This window comes from Gymnoscopelus braueri, assembly GCF_963280865.1.
Source record: "Gymnoscopelus braueri genome assembly, chromosome: 4".
In the NCBI taxonomy this organism is placed as follows: domain Eukaryota; kingdom Metazoa; phylum Chordata; class Actinopteri; order Myctophiformes; family Myctophidae; genus Gymnoscopelus; species Gymnoscopelus braueri.
This window is the reverse complement of record NC_137605.1, coordinates 30750124-30773017: the sequence shown is the minus strand read 5'-3', so window position 1 is coordinate 30773017 and position 22894 is coordinate 30750124. Positions and strand designations below refer to the sequence as shown.

General features: G+C 41.5%; 1 protein-coding gene across 1 annotated transcript; it reads left to right on the top strand.

The window, feature by feature from the left end:
- Window positions 1–16574: 16574 nt before the first annotated feature.
- On the top strand, window positions 16575–18503 carry LOC308083213 (tripartite motif-containing protein 16-like; the record flags this gene model as incomplete). The annotated part of the gene is made up of 2 exons (XM_080425445.1): window positions 16575–17688; window positions 17941–18503. 2 exons carry the CDS (start codon window positions 16575–16577, stop codon window positions 18501–18503), a joined length of 1677 nt encoding a protein of 558 aa, XP_080281571.1.
- Window positions 18504–22894: the final 4391 nt, after the last annotated feature.

The window sequence follows — 22894 nt, the reverse complement described above, 5'->3', positions numbered from 1 at the left end:
TGGCATTTAATTTACGTAATAGAATAGCTTGGGGAGACAAATCTATGGAAGCAGTGGCATGGACTTCCAATATATGAAGAACTCTAAATGTCAGGCTTTTCAATGCGGCACTCTGATTCACAGTACGATTTTGAATTAATGATTCCTTCAGCTCATCGGGATGCTGCTAATGCAAACGGTGCAGAGGCAACAGCAGCTTAAAGACACAGGAAGAGGACGGAGGCCTTCTAAGCTTGAAAGTTTAGAGCAGTCCTGTTTTACAAAGTCACCCCTATAAGGATGTGAGCACAGAGACCTCAAGGAAGCGATCCTGATAACACACCGCAAATGTCATGAATATTTAGAGAGCGACGACAGACAACACCAGTATTTCAGAAGGTGGGTGGACCTCTGTGAGAGTGTGAATGCCTCGCAAACCTCAGGTGGAGCGAGAGAATGCAACTTCTCTGTCTACGGGGGTGACATTTATTGGCCAGCCACTCTCGTCCCAGGAGCCTTCAGTTAAACTCATGTCACTGTCTGGCCTAATCTGTTCATATGCAGACATCCTACAATATCGCTCTTGCAGAAAACTGCACATATTGATATCAGAGAGGACTACTACGCCTAATGAGGAAAACCTTTCAAATGGCTGCCTTGTTTGTTTTCATAAAGTAGCCTTCGCGCAATGCTGTTCTTTTAATTGACTGTAGGTTACGTAAGATGTCCAATAATCAAATTTACAATAGACATTACAACCACCCTGCAGGGCAGCACAATTAATCAAAAATAATCATTATGTAATCATGAAACTTTGCAATTAATCTGAACACCTTATTTGGTCAGCTGCTGCACAGCGGCCTCGTCTCCTCACCAATACACTAATTTCAATATACTCCCCCTCCATCAGGGCTCACAGAGACACAATCAAATCACAAAGACCATTACACAGCACCATTTGGCAAAAGATACTGAATGTCACCGATAAGCACAATAAGCAACAAAAACACTTTTCCACAGAAAATAATCATTACCAATAATTGTGATTATCACTTTAGCCATAATTGTACCTTTGAAGAATTATGTCCTAAAGCTGTTCCTCCTATTAATGTTATAAGCAAAGACAATAAAATGATCTGATGGGTCTTATATTTGACTCACATTGGAAACTCAAAGTTTGTGATTGAAATTTCCACCGTTATCTTTGTCTGCATCCATCCAAAGGTCAGAAAATATGAGCAAAACATATATTTGATGTGATTGCAAGCATAAATCTTACTGTCTTTCTGAAGCTCAAATTATGATTCGTACCCTAGTAAGGCTTAAAGAATGCCCCAGTAGCATAACACACACACTGTCAATGTTATACTGTATATCTGCACATTAAGGTCCCCATTCCACTCTGGGCTGTAGCTTCAGGTTTCTTGCAAGGAACCAATTAATTCTGGCTTTTTCTCTCTCGCATTTCATTTGTCCCCTTTCCTCCATACTGTTTCACTGATGATATTCATTGTTCACTGTTAGATGATGGTACTTTATATCCAAGCAGTTTGTTCTCTCCCCTCCGCTGGTTAAGCTTGGGTCCCCTGAGGAGAGGATGAGGAGGTGGACACCGGTCTAATCAAAACCGCAGGGCAGATTTTTGCAGGATCTAACAGATTCTCTGAAGAACAGTACTCTGGGTGGAGGCAATGTGACCTCAGAGAAAACTATCGTGAGCACCAGACACTTGGACTTGCTTAGCGTGTTGAAGCTATAGCCAGGCAGTGACAGAAAGGAAAATGGACAAGCCTCAAGGACAAGACACACTACTAAAGTCACAGAACATTGCTACTGAATGATTTCAGCAGTGTAATGGAAGTTATACACTGATGACAGTCTACCATTTTCTCACTGATGTTCAATGTTGCTTTTAGGAAACAACTTTTAGGTAATATCGCTGCTAAAATGGGTTCGACAAATCACGCAATCTGATTGGTTGATAGGTGTGGTACAATAACCATATACAGTGGCTATGAAGTCAAATGTCTTTGTATGGTACTACTGTACATCACACCATGGCAAAGAGAAATAAAAGGTAAGCCACTAACTCAGGTGAATGACACACCTTCTCTAGCGGAGTCAGATGTACAGGTATGCTTGGCAGCTGGACCTGACGGGATCCCAGGGCGGGTCTACAGAGCATGTGCAACGCAACTGGCCGGTGTTTTCACTGACATTTTCAACCAATCCCCCTTGTTTTTAGATACCCGGGCATGAAACCTACGTTGTGATTGGTCAAAAAATACAGCTTCCGGGTGAAGTGCATACAAGACACTTTCAGCTGTAGTTCGTTACCAGGCTCCTCCTCGTGGGCAAAGGTACAATTATTCTCCTCATGATAGGAGAAAAGCCTAGGCTAGGGCTAGGATAAATAAGTGAAATTGGAAGTGATGAAACAAAAATGAGCAGACAAAATTGGAACTGGAACACTATGTCTTTGTCTATCTTTGTGGGGTTTTCTCTCCTTATTGAATGAAAGTGGTGTCCCACCTGAAAATGTAGCTTACTAAAGAGGTGGAGAGATGGGGAGACCACAGTTACTGAACAAACACTCTATAGCAATGACTGCTATCGGAATATAGAGCTTTAAACTTTTCTTTTTTTTTTACAATTTCTTTTCATCTTCTAACCAAAACATACTACTTACAGAACATTTAAGGTGAACTAGCCTTTGCGTAAGCTTAACTATATATATATGCCCATATATGGGCATATACTGATGACATCAGGGATTTCCATGGACATGAAAGGGACATCGATTGACAGATTCAGAGATCTCTATATAAGGGCATATCGGTCGGATCGGCGGTGCAGCGTAAGTGTGAGGGCCCGAACGGCCCGAACTCTAGTATGTGAGGGCCACGCACAGTATAGCGGCCCGAACCTCTAGTATTGGTATATTACAGTTTAGGCATTTAGCAGACTCTCTTAATCCAGAGCGATTTACATTAAGCAAGGACACAAGATAATACATACACATAATACATCAAATGCTTAAAAGTAGTAATCTAATAATAAAGTAATACATAAGTAAACCATCAGCCTACATTGAAACTATACACACTGCAAGATGCCAGGTCAACAATGACCTGGTATCTGTCTACTTAACATGCTATCTAAGTTACATTTTAGCCTTTGCATAATCCTGCAAGGTCGTCAGGGCAGGGCAAGTGCTACGATATAAGCATATATTGTCATTATAATGCTAAGGGGGTTTACGGCCAGTAGCATGGTTTATACTGTCGCAGTAGTGTGCAGTAGTACCATATATTATGGTCACTAACAATATTAGCTACAGCCATACTGTATACCACAGTGCAATAGAATGTTCCATTAATATTATGTGAAAACTCTATAGCCCAAAATATGCCTTGCACTGACACTTTGCACTGTATACAGTATGTTCTTGTCTTGTACATTATATGCTGTTGCACTAGTGATTGAGTAATAGTAACTCAAATTATTCTGACCTGATTCTGGTTTAATTAAAATATCTGACTTTGCGGGAATGCACATGTATTCATATATTGTAGCATGCAGTATTCAGTTATAGAGGAACAACATGTGTTTAATGTGGTTAAACAACAAAATCTAGAGTCCTCTGCATGAGTTAACAGATTTTGAATTCTCTTCCTGGCAGGAGCTTTGTTTGAAAATAATGAGATGGCTTAGCATTTCAAATGAGTAATTCCAATTATAATTCATGTTGTGTTAACAAGAGCGTGATTCAAAATGTCTCCAACAATCTCTTCTAACAGTAATAAGAAACACTCAAATTGGAGAAAAAATAACTAACTACAGTACATAGTAAAATCTAAACTCCTCCCTGTTAATTTATCGATTTGAAACTCAGAGTGTACAAATGGAACCAAATGGGGCCATTGCTTTCATTTGTACACTCTCTGAGTTAAATTAACATTGAGGACTTTGCTGTGTACTGGTTTTCAATAAAGCACACATTTACTGCAGAGCATCTGGTCACTAGGCCATCACTGTGGCATATTAGCAGGAGAAAGCACACAATTATTGTAGCTTGAGCTCTAGGCAATTGACACAATCTATGATGTGTTATTAGTTTGAATCTCCTCATTACAAAGATGATTAAGGAAGGCATTTCTATATCATCTCCCAAAACAGTTTACTGTATTCACACTAGTTAATGCATGCTTCCAACAGATCTCTAAGGACACCGCTTCCAGATTTAAACTCTGAATTTAGATTAAACAAATAGGACTACTCTGATTATCTAAATTACTGAGAAAGGTTTGAATTTATAGTGTATTGTCCGTCATTACAGTGTAAGTACAATGGAAGAGAAAAACATATCTTCTCCCCTGATTCATTCAATGTATAATCCTGTACAAAAACAATTCTGTGGGGGGGAATGTATTCTGTTCTTCTTAATGCACAACATTGAAAATGCAGTGGTAGACAATAAGCTTATCAACAGAGCCACTGTTGATAAGCAAGCCTTGCTTAGATTACCCTGCATATTGGCACATAGAGCAAAAGCAATAAATAAATGAGAATGCAAGTCTTTTTCAATGTACAAACAAAAGTGCATTCATAAAAGGCTTAACTGTAAAGAAGAGAAGCACACAGCAGTGTCAACTGCTTTTGTCTGCATAAAAACAAACAGCAGACTTGAACTGATGTATCTGACATGGAATGCGGAACGTCGTCAACAGCACTCTATCTTTAGTTTTCCTTTAGCTTCTCTTACCCGAGCCAACATCAGTATGACACGCTTCATAGACCACCCTTTGAGAATGCCATTTCTGGAGGCAGAAGGTTTGTGTGATGCCGTTGTCACACCATAATACGATATGAAATGCTGCTTAATGTCTAATGTCACCGCACCAATCCCTCTGGCACAGGCACACATCTCTTTGCCTTGTTTATCCTGTAACAGCCTTTTTACCACCACAGGAAAAACAAGATAGGTCAACAAATTCCAGTGGGTTGGGGGAATTAGAAAGCTCAGCTTTACTGTAAGTTCAGCTGTGTGAAGGGACTCTGTGAAGAGACAAACAGAGCGTGAATCAAGTGTTGATATAACAAGCTCTCTTTAACAGTGTGTCAGGAAGATAATACATGAATCAATATGATGATACCCGAGTTATCTCTGACTAATGAATTATGGGGTGCATAGACTCTTTTCACTGCAGACATTTTGACAGGCTGAAGGTAATAACATTAAGTGTGGGTGTGTTTCATTTAGCCGTTACTGTACCAGCATGGACAGCTCCTGGGCACTTAACTTTATGCTGGCACACATACACACCTAAATGAAGCACATCCACAATTAGCTTACAATTAGCTGAAGTATTTAACAGATGCTCTCATCCAGAGCAACTTAATGTACAACGTGCAAGATCAGAGCAAATACCATTAACCTTAGACAACTAAAGACAGGGTAAATGGTCAAGTAAATACAGTACAAAGTGCTACAAAGTAACCAGGATACCAGGTAAACACAAAACCTACAATTGGTCTAATTAAGTAATATCTAAATAACAATATATGACATACTTCGTATTTGTGGACAAGCAAAAAGGAAATGTCTATCCTGAACAAGTAACCAACATACATTTGCATAGTATTAACAATCATCTATCAAAAATAGGCAACTAGTAATACAAGGAATGAGGAGTGCTAGGGGGTGAGGTGGAGTTTTCAGACTGCGGCAGAAAACAGGGAGTGAGTCTGCAGTCCTGACTGAGGCGGGAGGTCATTCCACCGCTTCGGAGCCAGGAGGGAGAAGAGTCTAGGATGCTTGGAGCATTTGCCAGAGTATCGCAGAGAAGGGAGGGACAGGTGTCTTAGTTAACTGATCTAAGTGTGTGGGGAGGGTGTAGGGGTGTCAAATGGCTTCTGTGAAAAGGCTCCATTCAATGACAAACCATAAAGAGTGTTTTAACAAGAAAATGTTAACTGGGAGTAAAAAAGAAACTTGAAGGACAACAAGAACAAAAACATTTCTTTTGTGTGGGCTATATATTCTAATTACCTTCAAATCCATAACCATCCACTTAGGTAAAAACTAATATTTAGTTATGAAGCAAACAATTTCTGTGACTAAGTGCTTAATTGAATGAAGAAAGAAGAAGGATTGCATTTCTGGATGTGCTAATTGTAATTCACAATTTCACGCACACACGTGCGTTTCTAGATGTGCTAATTGTAATTGATTGACTATTCATTCATGTTTCACGTGATTTTACACTATTTAAAAACAATTAAAAAAAACCCATACAAACATAAATAATATGAAAACTAGAAATAGCACAGGTCTCCGCCAGGTCAGGTAGGTTATTGTGGGCCAGCAATGTTCGGAATTCGCCAATCAGGATGGAATATGAAAAATGGGACGGAACCATCTTGATCACTTGACAATAGAGATAATGTATACCGATTTGCATGATGTTTGGGCAACATTTTTATGAGTACCGGTAATATAAAAAAGAAAAGTGTTGCCAAAATCCGCCTCCTGGTAGCGCTATAGTAGGGCAATGTTGAAAGGGTGGCATTTTCTTCTCAACGTAGTGCAAATGTGTGTGCAAAGTGTCACCGCAATCAGACGCTGCGTTCATGATTTGCGGCATTTTGTTCAAAACGGGCCACTCCTGCAAACTTTAGATGTAAATCTTAGCCAATCAGGATGGAATATGAAAAATCACATGACTATAGAGATCATGTGTACCGATTTGCGTGAAATTTGGATAACATCTTTAGGCTTAATATAAAAGGCGCTATAAAAGACAAATGTGATAAATGCAGGTCAAAGGTTTTTCCTTGGCCTCTAGAGAGTGTGCATCATACTTTTACACAGATCGGTGCAGTTATAGGTAAAAACACGAATCGCCCTGTTATAGCGCCACCATGAGGCTATTTTGAAAAATGTTCTTCCTCGGCCAAATGGGAATGTGTGTGCAAAATTTCACGGAAATTGCATGCTGTGTTCATGATTTGAGGCATTTTGTTCAAAACGGAGTACTCCTGCAAACTTTGGAAGCCAATTTTAGCCAATCAGGATGGAATATGAAAAATCTGAATTACCGGTTTTGTTTAATGATTATATAGATACTGTGTAACGAGTTGTCGGATTTTTGGACAAAATCTGTAGGAGTACTGTCAATTTTTCTTTCTTTCACAAATCGGCCTCCTGGTGGCGCTATAAAAGGCCCATGTGAAAGATTTGGGGCAGAGGTTCTGAATTGGCATCCAGGGAGTGTGTGTGCACAGTTTCGCTGTGATCAAGACAACGGTGCCGGAGATTAGCTGTACACAGCTACAATGACGGACACACACACACACACGGACGGACAGGGGGCAAAACATACTCTCTCGCCATGCCTTTCCGCCTGGCGGAGACAATAATAATGTACAAAATAAACACACATTTATATAACCTCCAAACCCCTGCATCCACTCCCAATCCTCACAATAATCCATTCATGTAAACATTTAAATTCATATTATTCACAAGTCTTTCACTTTTCTGTCACAGACCTCCCTCATCCACCCCATCACCGAAGGCAGGTTACACAGTTAAATAATGTAAATTACATACCATTAAGGAAAGGTGAATTTTGAATAATAAAAAGCTATGGTACAGGATAAATAAACAATCAATAATAATACAACTGCAAGGAAAGACAAATCATATTGATAAATAGATTAACAAATACATGATAATAATGCTGATCATGCTGATTTTATGCAGTTAGTAATAATAATAATAAAAGGTCAAGTCCCTCTACAGGGTAGAGTCTACCCTGCACTAGTTTGCATTCTGACTGATTTATAATTTGCATTTGTTAGAGGGGAAAGGGGTCCAAAGTTCTAAAAACTATTTGGAAGGAGGTTTGAAAGTTTGAATGCCTCTGTGTTAAGACGGATGGTGTTTGCAGTGACAAAATGTAGTTGATACTGATGTATTTTTTTCAATGGGATTGTAAAATGAAATGGACAGTTTCTGGTGACTTAGCCGTAATCATCATTTTGAGTGCCCTCACAAATGTTACCACATTGCATGGTAATATTCCAAATGATGCAACTACTGGAGTTCTGATTCAAATGTCTTATCTAATTTACCAGAAGGATGGAATAAAAAGCAAGTAATTCAGTCGTCAATATAACAAATCATTTGATTTGTCTGTCAGTAGATGAAAAAAATAAGGGAAAAAAAGATAAAACAGTGACATCAACAGTGGCAACAAATTAGTTTTGTTGCCACGTCACCATGCAAGCACCAGTCATGCTGAGAAATAAAATCGTACAAAATAAGGAAAATGTGATAATACTTTTTCCATTTTTGTCTTTTATGTTTTTTGTCTTTAATGAAATATATTTCATATTTCCAGAGGCCTCCACACCTGCTGATGACAATTTCACCTCTTCAACCTTACTACACTGCAAGCACACAATACATATTGTATCATTGCTCTGAACAATGTATGTCTTTGTTGCCTACATTACAACAATTCAGCTAACAGGCTTGATATACTTTGTTGTGTGCAGTGTCGTGCAATGAAAGTAGCAGATCTACAAGCTCAACAATGCAACATGTTGAGAAGAAGCACGTTTCTGCCACATACACTCAGATGTGTTGCATTTTTGGCACCCCCTATGGGTCTAAGTGAAATGTAGCATTGTTTAGAGGCCCCTCAATATGTGATTCGAATTTGGGGGCAATCGGAAGGCATTTATTGTAAATATAGGCCCCTACCGCAAACTTGCCAATTAGGTCCAGTTCACAAGAGTAGCTCCAGAATCAGCCCCACCCACCCACACACACACACACCCACACACCCCCACACACACACACACACACACACACACACACACACACACACACACACGTTCTCTTTCACAGACTCTACTGCAGTAGACTGCAGCCAAAAAAAAACACTCTGGTCGTGTCTTCATCTTTTTCTGGATGACATTTTGGCAAGCGGATAGAAAACAAAAGGTCATGTTATACATACTGTATAAATTAAGATAAATAGCTCCACATCAAGCCCATTTAGTAATCTGTGACATAAAACCAAAATATGTGTAACTCAAGCTATTAAGTATCATGATCATTGCCATTCTTATTGCTCATCCTTATGGGATAATAAGGTCAACTTTTAAATATTTTCCAACCAACTGACAATGAACAAATCCTCATTTACACTAATGACAACTTATGTTACAGTGTGTGTGCGTGTGGGGATTTCGAGTGGGTTTGGGCCATGTGATACAATGATGCTTAATCTACACACCGTCCTGTGACACATCAGTATAAATCAGGCTTGACACTCCCCACCTCCAGAAGGACTTGATTACTATGTACCTCACCCGGATTTTGCATAGCCACTGATCTGATCTTCACAAGGCTCTTTCAACTTCATCAGTACCACCCCACGTATGGTGGTCACGTGGTATCTTGGCTGCTTCTTTGTACTGTAGCACTAGAACCTAAAAGACAGGAGGTTCATAAGCTTCTCATGCATATTCCCCTGAGCTGCAGCAGGCTACTGGCAGAATAATTTCTGACATTCTAAAAATTCATTAAAGTCAGCAAAGACCAGCTGATATGCTGACTTGAGGCACATACTGTACATAAACTAACTAGGGGTGAAATGATTAATCAGACATTTTATTTAATAACATTTTTGTGATCGAATTTGATGATGTACAATTTGTAATGCTTCTAATGCTATTTACAAGTTTGATCACTGATGGGCTGACAATGGCGATGGTAGCAAGTTGATAATGAAAGAGTGAGCACCAGTCTCTTTGAACAGTGATTGGATAGAATATGGACATGTGCAACGACTGCCGTGCCTGCCTGACTATTGCAATACTTTATTTGTTACAAAAGGTACTGGTGGTTTCATACTGTATCCTTCCTGTATAAAGATGCACAGTGCCTGACATGCACGGATGAGAATGACAGCATGTGCACACAGTAGTTTTGTGAATTCCAGACACAGCTAAAGGTGTAAGAGAGTGTTGTTTGAAGTTAGGTGCTACAAATATCAGCACAGCTGATACTCCTAAGAGAAAAGGGTAGATGACAGCATCAACATTCATTAATACAACATAAAGAGTGTATGTTACACTACAGTACATGAACAAAGTGTTCTGGAGCGAAGCATCTACACAGAACTGCATTACAGTTACGGTCCTTTAATAATAAGCCATTATACAGTAACTCTTAGCATCATAATCTAAAATATCTCTACTGTATATCTGAGGAAGCAGAATAGGAACTCATAAGGAAATCTAAATCTATTTGTAGTACAAATAGGAAATAATATTTACCTGATCTAATCTTGAATTAGATCAGCACAAATGTACGTTTCTCATAATCGAGATATGTGATTCCAGTATCTGTTACTGCAGACAGAATAGAGCATTTACAGGCAGCAGCTCACACAATGAAATACTTTGCAATATTAGAATATGTATATATGTGCATGCACTGTATATGCACTCTGTAAAAACTCTGGGCTCAAGGGCTAATAATATTGTAATGCTGTGTATAAGTTCCTGTTTGTGTTGTTGCGTGCAGTGGTTTTATCGAGGGAGGTGTGTACATCGTTGTGGGTAATTGACTGAGAAGCTGTTCCGGGGTGGACGGGTGAGGTGGGGAGGTCTAAGCTGTGTCTAAGTTACTGCTGTACATTATGAGCCAAAATGTCTGAGGCTTGAGGAGAGAGATGAGATGATGAAGTTTTACTGAATGCTAGCTAACGGCTAATACAAGTTCAGAGAGCCAGGGGGTTAGCCACCCTGTTCAATTGTTTTGCGGGGGCGCTTCAACCTCGGGTTAGCTGTGCTGCAGCAAGGGAATAAAACTGGCCTCAGTTTAACTTGAGCTTGTTGTTCTTCCTCCATCCACATAGCTACCACCACAATGCTACAATATAATAGAACCTCAGCAATGATCTTCATCTAATTACAACAGAGGCCATTTCAAATTCACTTCCTGTTTTTAATTTTCAGTTCAATCAAATTTAGGCTACATTTATTGTTATTGTTTATATTATCCTTATAGGTTATGCAAAAAGCAAGAATCAAATATAGTGCCCCTGCTGCCATAGTGCAATACATAACAGTAAATTAAAACCAGCAATAAAAACAAAGCAATAAATATAGATATTTCAAAGGCTCATCATGCTTGGGAACCAATAATAAAGGTTAAACAACACAGCAAAATGCAGAGTGTTAATTTAATTGTGAGAGTGCAAAATGAACACTCAGGTTTTTATTGTTTATGCACCAAGGAGTATGATGAACATTGTTTTCTGTGTCGGCTGTGCAAATTGAATTTCCTTCTGGATAACAAATGCTATGTTATTACACGGTATGTGTATACTGTAGTCGCAGCCTGAGATGGATCTGAAAGAGATCACTGTTGTATCATATTATAGATATTAAACCAACACCTGATATGCTATAAAGTCCCATCAAACCATAACCATCCTCGAAATGACCAAACAGAGCTGTGGGAGAGAGTGGCTGTCTCCAGCATTCTGCAGAGCCTGTACATTGTGTGGGGTCTTATTATAATGATATGTCTGTGCTGCATCTACTTTTCTATATTCTGCAGCGTTAAGACAAATAAAAAATAGAAAAATCCAGAAATGTGGTAAACCCGAACACACAACACCTATGGAGATTGTCCTTGTTTGCTTGTCATAATACATTGGTTCGCCCCACCAAAATACTTTTTTTTTGTGGTGTTATTTTCAAATTCAGCTGCATCCCATTCTCAACCTGATGTTCTGCCTCCCTCCCATGCCTGTAGGAGCATCGGTGGGGGAAGAGATGACCTTGATGTGGAGGGGAACAAGACAGGAGGGAGGAGGGAGTGAGCAATTGATGCCAGCCCTTCACAGTGGTCTGTCAGACTATTATCAATACCACTGAACTCCAGCATAGGAGGCAGAACTGAGGGGAGGGGACAAAGGCAATGATAGAATAACAAGACAGAAGAAGAGAAGAAAGTTAATGGTAGGTGAGGGTGTGGGGGGCTGGGGTGGGGGGGCCTCCAGGTGATGAGGCCCGGGGTCATGCTGTGTTGTTTGTCCCCCTTGCTGGCTGTCAGCCCTGCCGTAATGAAGTTAAATGAGGGCAGAGGCACGATGGACAGATCTGGGAAAGGGCGATCACAGGTGGGGAGAAGAAAAGAGAGCAAGGAAGAAAGGTTCCGCAGGTGATTGACAGAGGGGGGAGATGCCGTGCTTGCTCAGTCAATCATTAACTCCTTTCCTCTTGGGCCAAAACACCCCGACAATTCTCTATACCGGTGCTCCCATCGCTGACCTGACAAGGGGCCTCTTTTCTCGTGCCTGCATGTGTCATTGCGCTGAAAGGAAAAGTCACCTTTCTCCTGTCGTTTAATGGAATTCTTTAACAATGGGGAGATCTGGGAGTCACAAAAGAGGCCTCCCTATTCATTCTTTAATGGCGACAAGTCTTGGATGCAGCAAAGGAGCCAGGTGGGCTCAAAGTCAGGGCATGACTTTGAGATCAGTGCTTAATTTATTCATACACGGAGAGACAAGGAGATAAGGGCTCAAAGTGAGCGATAAAATCATTAAAATAACAGATTTGTGTATCAAAGAGTTTTGAATATAATTCTGGACCAAATCTCATTCTGTGAAGTATAGTGAGGCATCTTTTCAAGGATCCCACCTCTATGTACGAAATGTACGCCCGATGATGCATCGGGTGTACACAGAAGACATAGGGTATTTTTCCCCACACTATGTGCATATCTCCTCCCTTCAGAACATTGGGATTTAGGTTCAAAATCAGCTACTGTATGTCCCTATAACAACCAAAGACAGAGACCCTCATACACTGCTTTGATCTAACAAATGTCAGCCTCATACTCTGCTGCTCCCTGGACATGACAGAAAGTTCTCCCTCTTGTCCAACTCGGCTGCAGAGGTCAAGAGGTCTATTGGCCTTCTGTGGCAACATGAGGTACACAACATCAGGGTTGAGATGGAGCCAACAGGTGGAGAGTGAACACGACACTGAAGGCTATTTTTGTCTAACGACTGTCAACCGACGAAATCACTTACAGTACATTGTCACTTACAGTAAATTAATCCTGATGTAACCTGTTCTGGAACACATAAGCTATCAAGAATATTCTTACACTCAGCATGTTCAGCCCAGACTTTACAGTATGTACTTGGTGTAAGAGGTAAAAGTCAGGATTTCAGTCTGGCTTTAAAAGGCTTTTCTTCACTTTGGTAACATTATTATTCCTGTATTATAATTCCTGTATGTGAGGAAGGTCACAGGACCAGGTGTCTTGTTTTTTTTCTCCATTGAGTGTTTCACTTGCCTGACTGTGACTCAGAGACAGATAATACACATTGTTTTGTGTTAAGAAAACATCAAGCAGTGGTAAGTGTAAGTGGATGACAAGAAGCTGAAGGGCAAGTTCATTCAACACCATTGTAGTAGCGTCTCGTCGGCTCGACTCCAAACATTCAAACGTCAATAAAACCAATTGATGCACCTAAGGCTCGTCTTCAATGCACGCAAAAGAACACATTTTTCACAACAACTTGAAGTTTTAGCTTGCATGTTTACTGTAGCCTCGCGTAGCCAGACTATATCACTGCGTGGATATGAGTCTGGTGCTTCTATGAGGAAGTTTTTTTTCCAAGGGGGCGGGATCAAAACAATGGCTCTGGACGCAATTGGTTAGACCTACAATACAACCAACTACCAATTACAGTCTCCCATATTTGAATACTGGCCCTGATTGGTCACCCCAGACTTCGGGAGCAGGAAATGGATTCACAACGGAGCGGTGCCAGACCCAAATCGCAGAGGGCAATTTTTTTTTTGCAGCGTCTGGTGTTGCATGTTTACAAATCCCAAAAATTTGCATTTACAAACAGCTTATTCTCATGGCATTGTTGTTCTCTGGCTCTGGTAAAAACTAAGGGGCTAACATCCGGCTTGTAAATTGAGGCTATATAGGAAGAGACAGTTCATTTGAATGGCCTGCAGTCTCGCTGTTTCACCCCTGCAGGTGTCAGAAGCTATTAGGCTCTATACAAGCGGATGGGTTTTTGCCGAACTTTACACTTGATTTTATTACCTTAATAAACATTGTCATAAACACTATGAGTCCAGTTTAAAGTCTTCTTTCAATCACCATGATATGCGTTTTGGTAAATTATGGTCCCATTTAAAATTAAAATGATGATTAAGTAACTAATTCCCACCCCCCGCTCTGGTCCCAAACAATAGCATTACATTTTTCATACCGGATATAGAAAGATGGCAGATTTGAAATCGCTGAAAAATAGGCTTTAAGAAACCAGGGGCGTGACGATGTCCATATTTTTTTTACGGTCTATGGTTAAAACCACATGTCCACCCAGGTGCATGCATTTTCCAATCAACCAGGACTACATAAAGCCTGGAGAGGCGTGCCCTTGGTGCTAAATAAACCAATAATCCATCAAAACTAATACAACTAACTAGAAAAAGTGCTCCTCGGAGCACAAGTCTCAGCCAGGTCAGGTAGGTTATTGTGGCCTCCTGGTGGCGCTATAATAGGCCAATGTGATAAGGGTGCCATTTCTTCTTAGGCCTTTCAATCGGACACTGCATTCATGATTTGAGGCATTTTGTTCCAAAAATGTGTTTTGCTAAATCAGACCTGCTGGTGGCACTATAACAGGCCAATGTGAAAAGGGGGGCATTTCTTCCTCTGCCTAGTGGGAATGTGCGTGCAAAATTTCACGGAAATTGCACGCTGCGTTCATGTTTTGAGGCATTTTGGTATCGGACAGATCCATCAGAATCACATGACTATGGATAATGTGTACCGATTTGCGTGAGTTTTTGGACAGAATCTGAAGGAATAATATCCAAAAATGTGTTTTACATAAGTCGGCCTCCTGGTGGCGCTGTAAAAAGCTGATGTGAAAAATGCAGGGCAGATGTTTTTCCTTGGCCTCTAGTGACTGTGCGTGCAAAGTTTCACGCAGGTCGGTGCAGTTATAGTTAAAAAGCGAATCGGCCTGTTATAGCGCCACCATGAGGCTGATTTAAAAAATTTCAAGTGGCAGTTCTTCCTCAGCCTAGTGGGAATGTGCGTGTGCAATTTTACAGAAATCGCAAGCTGCGTTCATGATTTGAGGCATTTTGTTCAAAACGGACCAATCTTGCAAACTTTGCGAGCCAACCTTAGAAGAATAGAAGAAGAATAGTCCCCACTGCTTTGGGGTGTTATTTTGTCACATTATGTGTATATATGTATATATATGCACATAGCGTGAAATTTGTCCTCTGCTTTTAACCCATCCTATAACAACTAGGAGCAGTGGGCAGCCTTCTCCCTCCATAGACCATATTCACACGGCGGCCATGTTGGAATTTAACATTGAAAGTTCCACCCCATTGCCGTGGCAACCGGGGTGGCACTTCATTGACTTAATAGCAACATGGCCGCCGTGTGAATATGGTCTATTGGCGCCCGGGGTGAAGCAATTAGGGGTGAAGAGTCTTGCTCAAGGAAACACACATCGACACATTACTGTCATGGCCCGGAATCGTACCTGGGACAACCATGGGTCTGGCTCCACAGGCAGGCTCACTAACCACTCAGCTAGCCAAGCAGGATGGAATATGGAAAATCGGACAGATCCATGTTGATCGCATGACTATAGAGATACTGTGTACCGATTTGTGTGATGTTTGGATAAAATCTGTAGGAGTAATATCCAAAAATGGGTTTGCACAAATCGGCCTCCTGGTGGCGCTATGACAGGCCCATGTGAAAAATGTGGGGCAAAGGTTTTGAATTGGCATCCAGGGAGTGTGCGTGCACAGTTTCGCAGCGACCAGGCCAACGGTGCCGGAGATTAGTTGGTAACGGACGGACAGGACACAGACGGATGGACACAAGGACAGACGGACGGACAGGGGGCAAAACATACTGTACTCTGTAAGATTTTTTAAAAATGTTTATGGGTGGATTTTGGAAAATGCTTATCGTGTTTGTTTGGTGGTGGCTGTACTTTGTTGATGTGTTTGTATTTGTGGTATAATGTTTTCATAATAGTTTTTAGTATGGTTTAGTTTGATGTGAAGCACATTGAGGTCTAACTGCTATAGCAGTAAAACCAGCTCGACTTCATGGACCATAGACAACAATTGTGTTGTCATAGTAACAATGTAGACAGCTGCATACTTTCACTTGCAGATGAGAAAATTTTCAGTGTGTCTTGTATTTAAATATTGATCATTCATAGTTGAGATTCATAGTATTTATTAAATATAAATTCACCACAAAAACAAAACTACTGAGTCATATTTCAACAGGGTGACTACACTGACTCTTTAAACAAAAACACGTGCACACACACACACCCACACCCACCCACACACAGTTATGCAGGTATGTAGGCATGTAGGTAGATAGAATGAACCTCCCACGTCATGTGATTTCTGTGTAAATGAAACCACACTGCACTCAGTCTGTTTCTCAGTCTGTCAGTCAGTCAGCCAGTTGTAAAATGGCACAGAAAGGACTTCAACTGGACCAGGAAACGCTCTGTTGTTCTATCTGTCTGGACCTACTGAAGGATCCAGTGACTGTTCCCTGTGGACACAACTACTGCAGTAGGTGTATTGATGGATACTGGAATCAGGATGATCAAAGAGGGAGACACAGCTGTCCACAGTGCAGCCAGACGTTCATCCCAAGACCTGTGCTGAAGAAAAACACCATGTTGGCTCAGGTGGTGGAGAGCCTGAAGAAGACAGAACTCCAACCTCTTCCTCCTGATCACTGTTATGCTGGACCTGGAGATGTGGCCTGTGATTCCTGCACTGGGAGAAAACTGAAAGCTGTGAAAACTTGTCTTCAGTGTCTGGTCACTTACTGTGACGCTCACCTCCAGCCTCACTATCAGTCTCCTGCCTTTAAGAAACACAAGCTGGTCAAAGCCTCCAGCAAGCTTCAGGAGAACATCTGCTCTCGTCACGACGAGGTGAGGAAGCTTTTCTGTCGTACTGATCAGCAGTGTATCTGTTATCTGTGCTCTGTGGAAGAACACAAAGGTCATGATATAATCTCAGCTGCAGCAGAAAGGACTGAGAGACAGAAAGAGCTTGATACGAGTCAACAGAACATCCAGCAGAGAATCCAAGAGACAGAGGAAGATGTGAAGGTGCTTCACCAGGAGGTGAAGTCCATCAATCACTCTGCTGATAGAGCAGTGGAGGACAGTGACACTGTCTTTACTGATCTCTTCACTTCCTTTGATAAAAGACGATCTGAGTTGAGGGAGCTGATCAGAGACCAGCAAAAACGTGAAGTGAGTCGTGTTGAAGAACTGAGGAAGCGTGTGGAGCAGGAGGTTACTGAACTGAGGACCAGACATGCTGAGCTGGAGCAGCTCTCACACACAGAGGATCACATCCATTTTCTACACAGTTCCACCTCCCTCTCAAAGATCAGTGAATCTACACACCCGGTCAGCAGCAATGTCCGTCCTGTGAGATACTTTGAAAATGTGTCTGTGACTGTGTCAAAGATGAGGGACAAACTACAGGACATTCTTAAAGAGGAAGGGACAAACGTCTTGGAGACAGTGAATAGAGTGGATGTTTTACTGCCAACACCACCAGAACCCAAGACCAGAGTTGAGTTCTTACAAAAAATCAAACGAGAGGACATTCTTAAAATAAAAAAAACAAAGAGGGTATTAGTAGTGATCCTCTTATTTGTTATTACTTTGACACATCCTATTAAGAGCAGTGTGCATACACAGGGGACACAGGGGGAGCAGTTAGGGAAGCAGTATCTTGCTCAGGGACACCTCAACACGAATCCTGGAGGAGTAGGCGATCAAACCGGGAAACTGTCAACACCAACAGAACCCAAGACCAGAGCTGAGTTCTTACAATATTCATGTCCAATCACACTGGATCCAAGCACAGCACACCAAAAAATGTCTCTGTCTAAAGAGAACAGAAAAGTAACAACGATGGACAAACAACAACAATATCCTCATCACCCAGAGAGATTCACTTATTTCAGGCAGGTTCTGAGTGGAGAGGGTTTGACTGGTCGCTGTTACTGGGAGGTAGAGTTGAGTACTTCTGTTAGTACTATAGCAGTCTCATATAAAGATATCAGCAGAACAGGGAAAAATCTTGACAGTGTATTCGGATTCAATGATAAATCTTGGTCTTTAGTGTGCAAAGCAACTGAAGAGTGTTTTATCCCGAGGAGTTATACTAAAATCCCAGGTCCTGTGTCCTCCAGAGTAGGAGTGTACCTGGACCACAGTGCAGGTACTCTGTCCTTCTACAGTGTCTCTGACACCATGACTCTCCTCCACAGAGTCCAGACCACATTCACCCAGACCCTCTACGCTGGACTTGGTTTGGGTTTAGTTGGTGATGGAGACACTATTGAGTTGTTTGACCTCAAGTAGACCAGACTTTGGTTTTGTTCTAGATCATTTCGTCATAATTCATATTTTTCCTCTCACCGTCAGCATTCTCAGAATTATGTAATTAAAACCAAATAATATATTTGGCCTCTTGCAGGAACTAGTAGGGTAGAATAGTAGAATAGAATAGTTCCTAACCTTGAAATAAAAAAGATTACAAAACTAGAAAAAGTGCTCCTCGGCGCCAGGTCAGGAAGGTTATTGTGGGCCAGCAATGTTTGGAATTCGCCAATCAGGATGGAATATAAAAAAGCGGACGGAACCATCTTGCTCACTTGACTCTAGGTATAATGTGTACCGATTTGCATGATGTTTGAGTAATTGTATGAGTAATGTTTAAAAAAAAGTGTTGCAAAATTCGGCCTCCTGGTGGCGCTATAATAGGGCAGAAAAGGGTGGAATTTGTTCTTCAACCTAGTGTAAATCTGCGCGCAAAGTTCCACCGAAATCGGACGCGGCGTTCATGTTTTGATTTTCTGAATTGGCATCGAGGGAGTGTGTGTGCACAGTTTCGCAGCGACCAGGCCAACGGTGCCGGAGATTAGCTGCTAACGGACGGACAGGACACACACACACACACACGGACGGACGGACGGACGGACGGACAGGGTGCAAAACATACTCTCTCGCCATGCCTTTCGGCCTGGCGGAGACAATAATGCCAAATAATCAACAATCATGATAATAATAATAATCAAATAAACAAAAACAGCGAAATGGCTTCTACAACCATTGTCCCAGCAAGGCTTGACACAAAGCTCAGAGAGAGCTGCACCCACACATGTGCCATTAGATACTAGACTTCCTGCTGGACCGCCAGCAGGTTGTGAGAATGGGCAACATCACATCTGATCTGACCACCTGACCCTCAGGTGGTCAGGTCTAGAAACAGCACCGCCCGCGAACAGAAAAACCTTCAGCAGGTGGTGCGGTCAGCCGAGCGGATTATGGGAGGTGAACCTCCCTCCCTCCAGGAACTGTGCAAGAGGTGTGTAGTCAAAGCTCAGCGCATCATCAAGGACAGGCACCACCCCAGCCACAAACTGTTCATACCCCTACAATGACCGCAGCCTGGCAAGGAGGCCTACTGTAGTATCACGGGCAAGATCACCAGGTTTCTGCACAGCTTCCACCCGGCTACCATCAGACTGTTGAACAAGGCCTGACCACCGCCAGTCATCAGGCTGGCCTTGGAATGTACTTTTCCTTGTGAATCTACCATGTGGATTTTACCAGTGGAAGTTACCGCTCTATGTGAGCCTGTCACCAGGCTGGACATACTTTTCCTGTGGATCTACCATGTGGATTTTACCTGTTAAAGTTACAGCCCTTTGTGGACTATGTGGTTGAACCTGACAATATGTTGATACTCTGTTTGCACTTGATCTCATGTACAATGCGCTGATACGCTTTCACACTTTAATGCAGGGCTATTCAACTAGATTAGGCAGGGGGCCACAATTGTAAAATTACTTGAAGTCAGGGGCCACATAGCCTGAAAGAGCGAGCCCTATCGATGGTCTTGAAGGGCGGATCCAAACCCAGGCGGTTGGATTCCAGCGCCACTTCCTATTGCTTCACCAATCTATGTCCCCGCCTCCACCCCCCCGGTTAGTAACTTATTAGGGCCTGCTTCATACTGCATTCATGCATTTTGATGTTTGAGAGGAACATTTCTGTGTCAGTCCTTTATAGTGCACAGGCTTAGATTTTGATATTAAGAAAATAGATAATAGTAGATAATAGTAGATATTTCAGTATGTTCTGTGCACGGGTCCCTGGCATGGAAGCATCTTTGTAAAAAGAGTATTGGGGACCAGGTGAAGTGTTTACATGTTCGTATGAATGAAAGGATTTTTCATTTTGTTTGTTTTGAGCACCCGGGTGATAAGAGCACAAGGTCTTATGATGTATTTGAAGTGGATGAAAGATGGTAAAGATGGAAGCTGGACAAAATCACGCACAAAGAAACAGCTCATACAAGATAATGGATGCATAAGGAGAAATGGATGGTTTGTGATGGATGAACTGCACTCAAAAATCCTGTTGTGGTTTGTAGTGGCATGGTGAAAATAATAATAATAATTGCCGAACTACTTGAAAGCTACATTATTCTGAAAGTAGTTAGAAGTATGGAAGTAGACAACATTTCCGGCTGTTTTGTTTCTTTGTACTATGAAAAGGTCTTTATACTTTTACTTTTGAAAGATATTTCTGAGTCTTTTTCTGCCTTTATTTAAGAGGACAGTAGGCTGACAGGAAATAGGGAGAGAGATGGAGGCGTGACACACAGCAAACACCGTCGGGATCGGGAGTCGAACCCGCAACACACTGCAAGACTGAATTACCAGTCTATGTGCCTGGACCGGTAGGCCAGCAGGCACCCCAATACTTCTTCTTTTGATACTTAATACATATTTTAACACCAGATGCTTAAGTACATATGAATTGAGCTACTTTAACAATTTGACCCAAGTGATTTTCTTATGGGTGACTTACATTTACCCGCATTTGGGTTCCTGTAGCAGTGTCTTGACTGCAAATGCAGTACTGGTAGGTGTTAATTTGGGACCCTGAGTGAGTCACTAATATTCCTCCATTCTAAATAGTAGCCTACATTTTATTCTTATCTGTTAATGGTTGATTAACCATTAACAAGCTTCAGTTAAGAAAAACGGTTAAGAAAAACATTCAAAATGGTCCTCCTGTACAACCAACCATATAATACAAAATATTGATTTAATTTAACATTGGAACATGTAACAAGAACATGTTCCAGGGGCCACAAGAAAGCTCCGCTGGGGCCGGATTTGCCCCGCGGGCCGCCAGTTGAATATCACTGCTTTAATGTCTAATCTCATCGCATGTACATACCTGCTGTAAGTACTGTATATATGTCGATATATACAGTACATCGAAGGACATCCTAATCCTTCGATGTCGGCTCTTCCTATCATTGCGAAGCAGAATTCACCAAGCGTTGGATTGTTCACCCACTAATAGGGAACGTGAGCTGGGATTAGACCGTCGTGAGACAGGTTAGTTTTACCCTACTGATGATGTGTTGTTACAATAGTAATCCCGCTCAGTACGAGAGGAACAGCAGGTTCAGACATTTTTCGATATATATGTTTGCCTATCCTCAACATGTTTGTCTTTGCTGTTTGATTTATTTGTCAGAAAACAAATTTCACCCACTTCTTAACACCTGCAAACCTGTGATGTTACAATAAAGTTGTTCTGATTCTGTGCATTATATCCTGTCTTGAGATGGTTTATTCATGCTTCTACCAAAACCTCAATAAATACAGCTATTATTATTCATAATTCAGCCATTCATCACACAAACTATTACTTTCAGAGAAAGCCGGTCATTTGAGCCAAAAAGCAGAAAACGACTGTGGACATCAATCATTAATGTCAAGGAAGCATCTCCAAAAAGCAGCCAAAGGGGCGCTCTGGTGGCGCAGGGAAAAGGTCTGCCCACCACCACGGAGTCTAGGGGTTCTAATCCACCGTAGTGCAATCGGCTTGCCGAACGTGTGTACAGTACAAACGAAGTTGCCCATATTCGGGGGAGAGAAGCCGGGTGATCTTTGTCACTGCACACACTCCTACGGGCTGGGGCGACAGTGGCACCTGTCAGCGAAGAATGTTGAACGGAAGGAGTAGGACGGAGGTGCTACACCTTCCCGGTGGGGGCCCCTCTCTGGCAGGTGACAGGTGCTGTGTACAACAGCAGTGGCAAGCAGTGGGAGGAATTAATTGGCATAACGACTAAATTGGGAAAAGACATTTGGTCAAAAATAATTGGGTAGTCTAAATTTATATTTATTTTTTAAGCAGCCAAAGATGCCACATTGCCCAGCTACTTAAAATATTTTGATTACGATCCCATGCCTCAACTTCACAGTTTTCTATCAAAGCAGGCAACTCTTTCGTTTAGCTCGGTTAATTAAATTCTTAATTGCATTTTAATTGAGAGCAAGGTCCCATTTGCAATGACAACGAGGGGAAAGGGCTCCTCAAAGGCCTTCAAATGGCAGACGGACAATATAAACAAAATTAGGCATCAAAACAAAACAATGCAAGTCCACATCAAAATGCCCGTCCCATGGATATTTTTAAGAAACAATAATGTGCAGGAGTTTTTTTCCTTTGTTTGTCACATCGATTGTTCTAAGGTCCTCCAACCAGCTCTGGTGAGAGGTCACACATCACTTGTTCCATTCACATTATTGCTAATGTTATTTCATTATGGCTGTTTATTGAAAAATAATTTTGCATGATAGCTGTCAAAAATTGTTAATTACGTAAACTGGCAAAAAAAAACAAATAAATAAATAAAGAACATAAATTAGCATACTGTAATT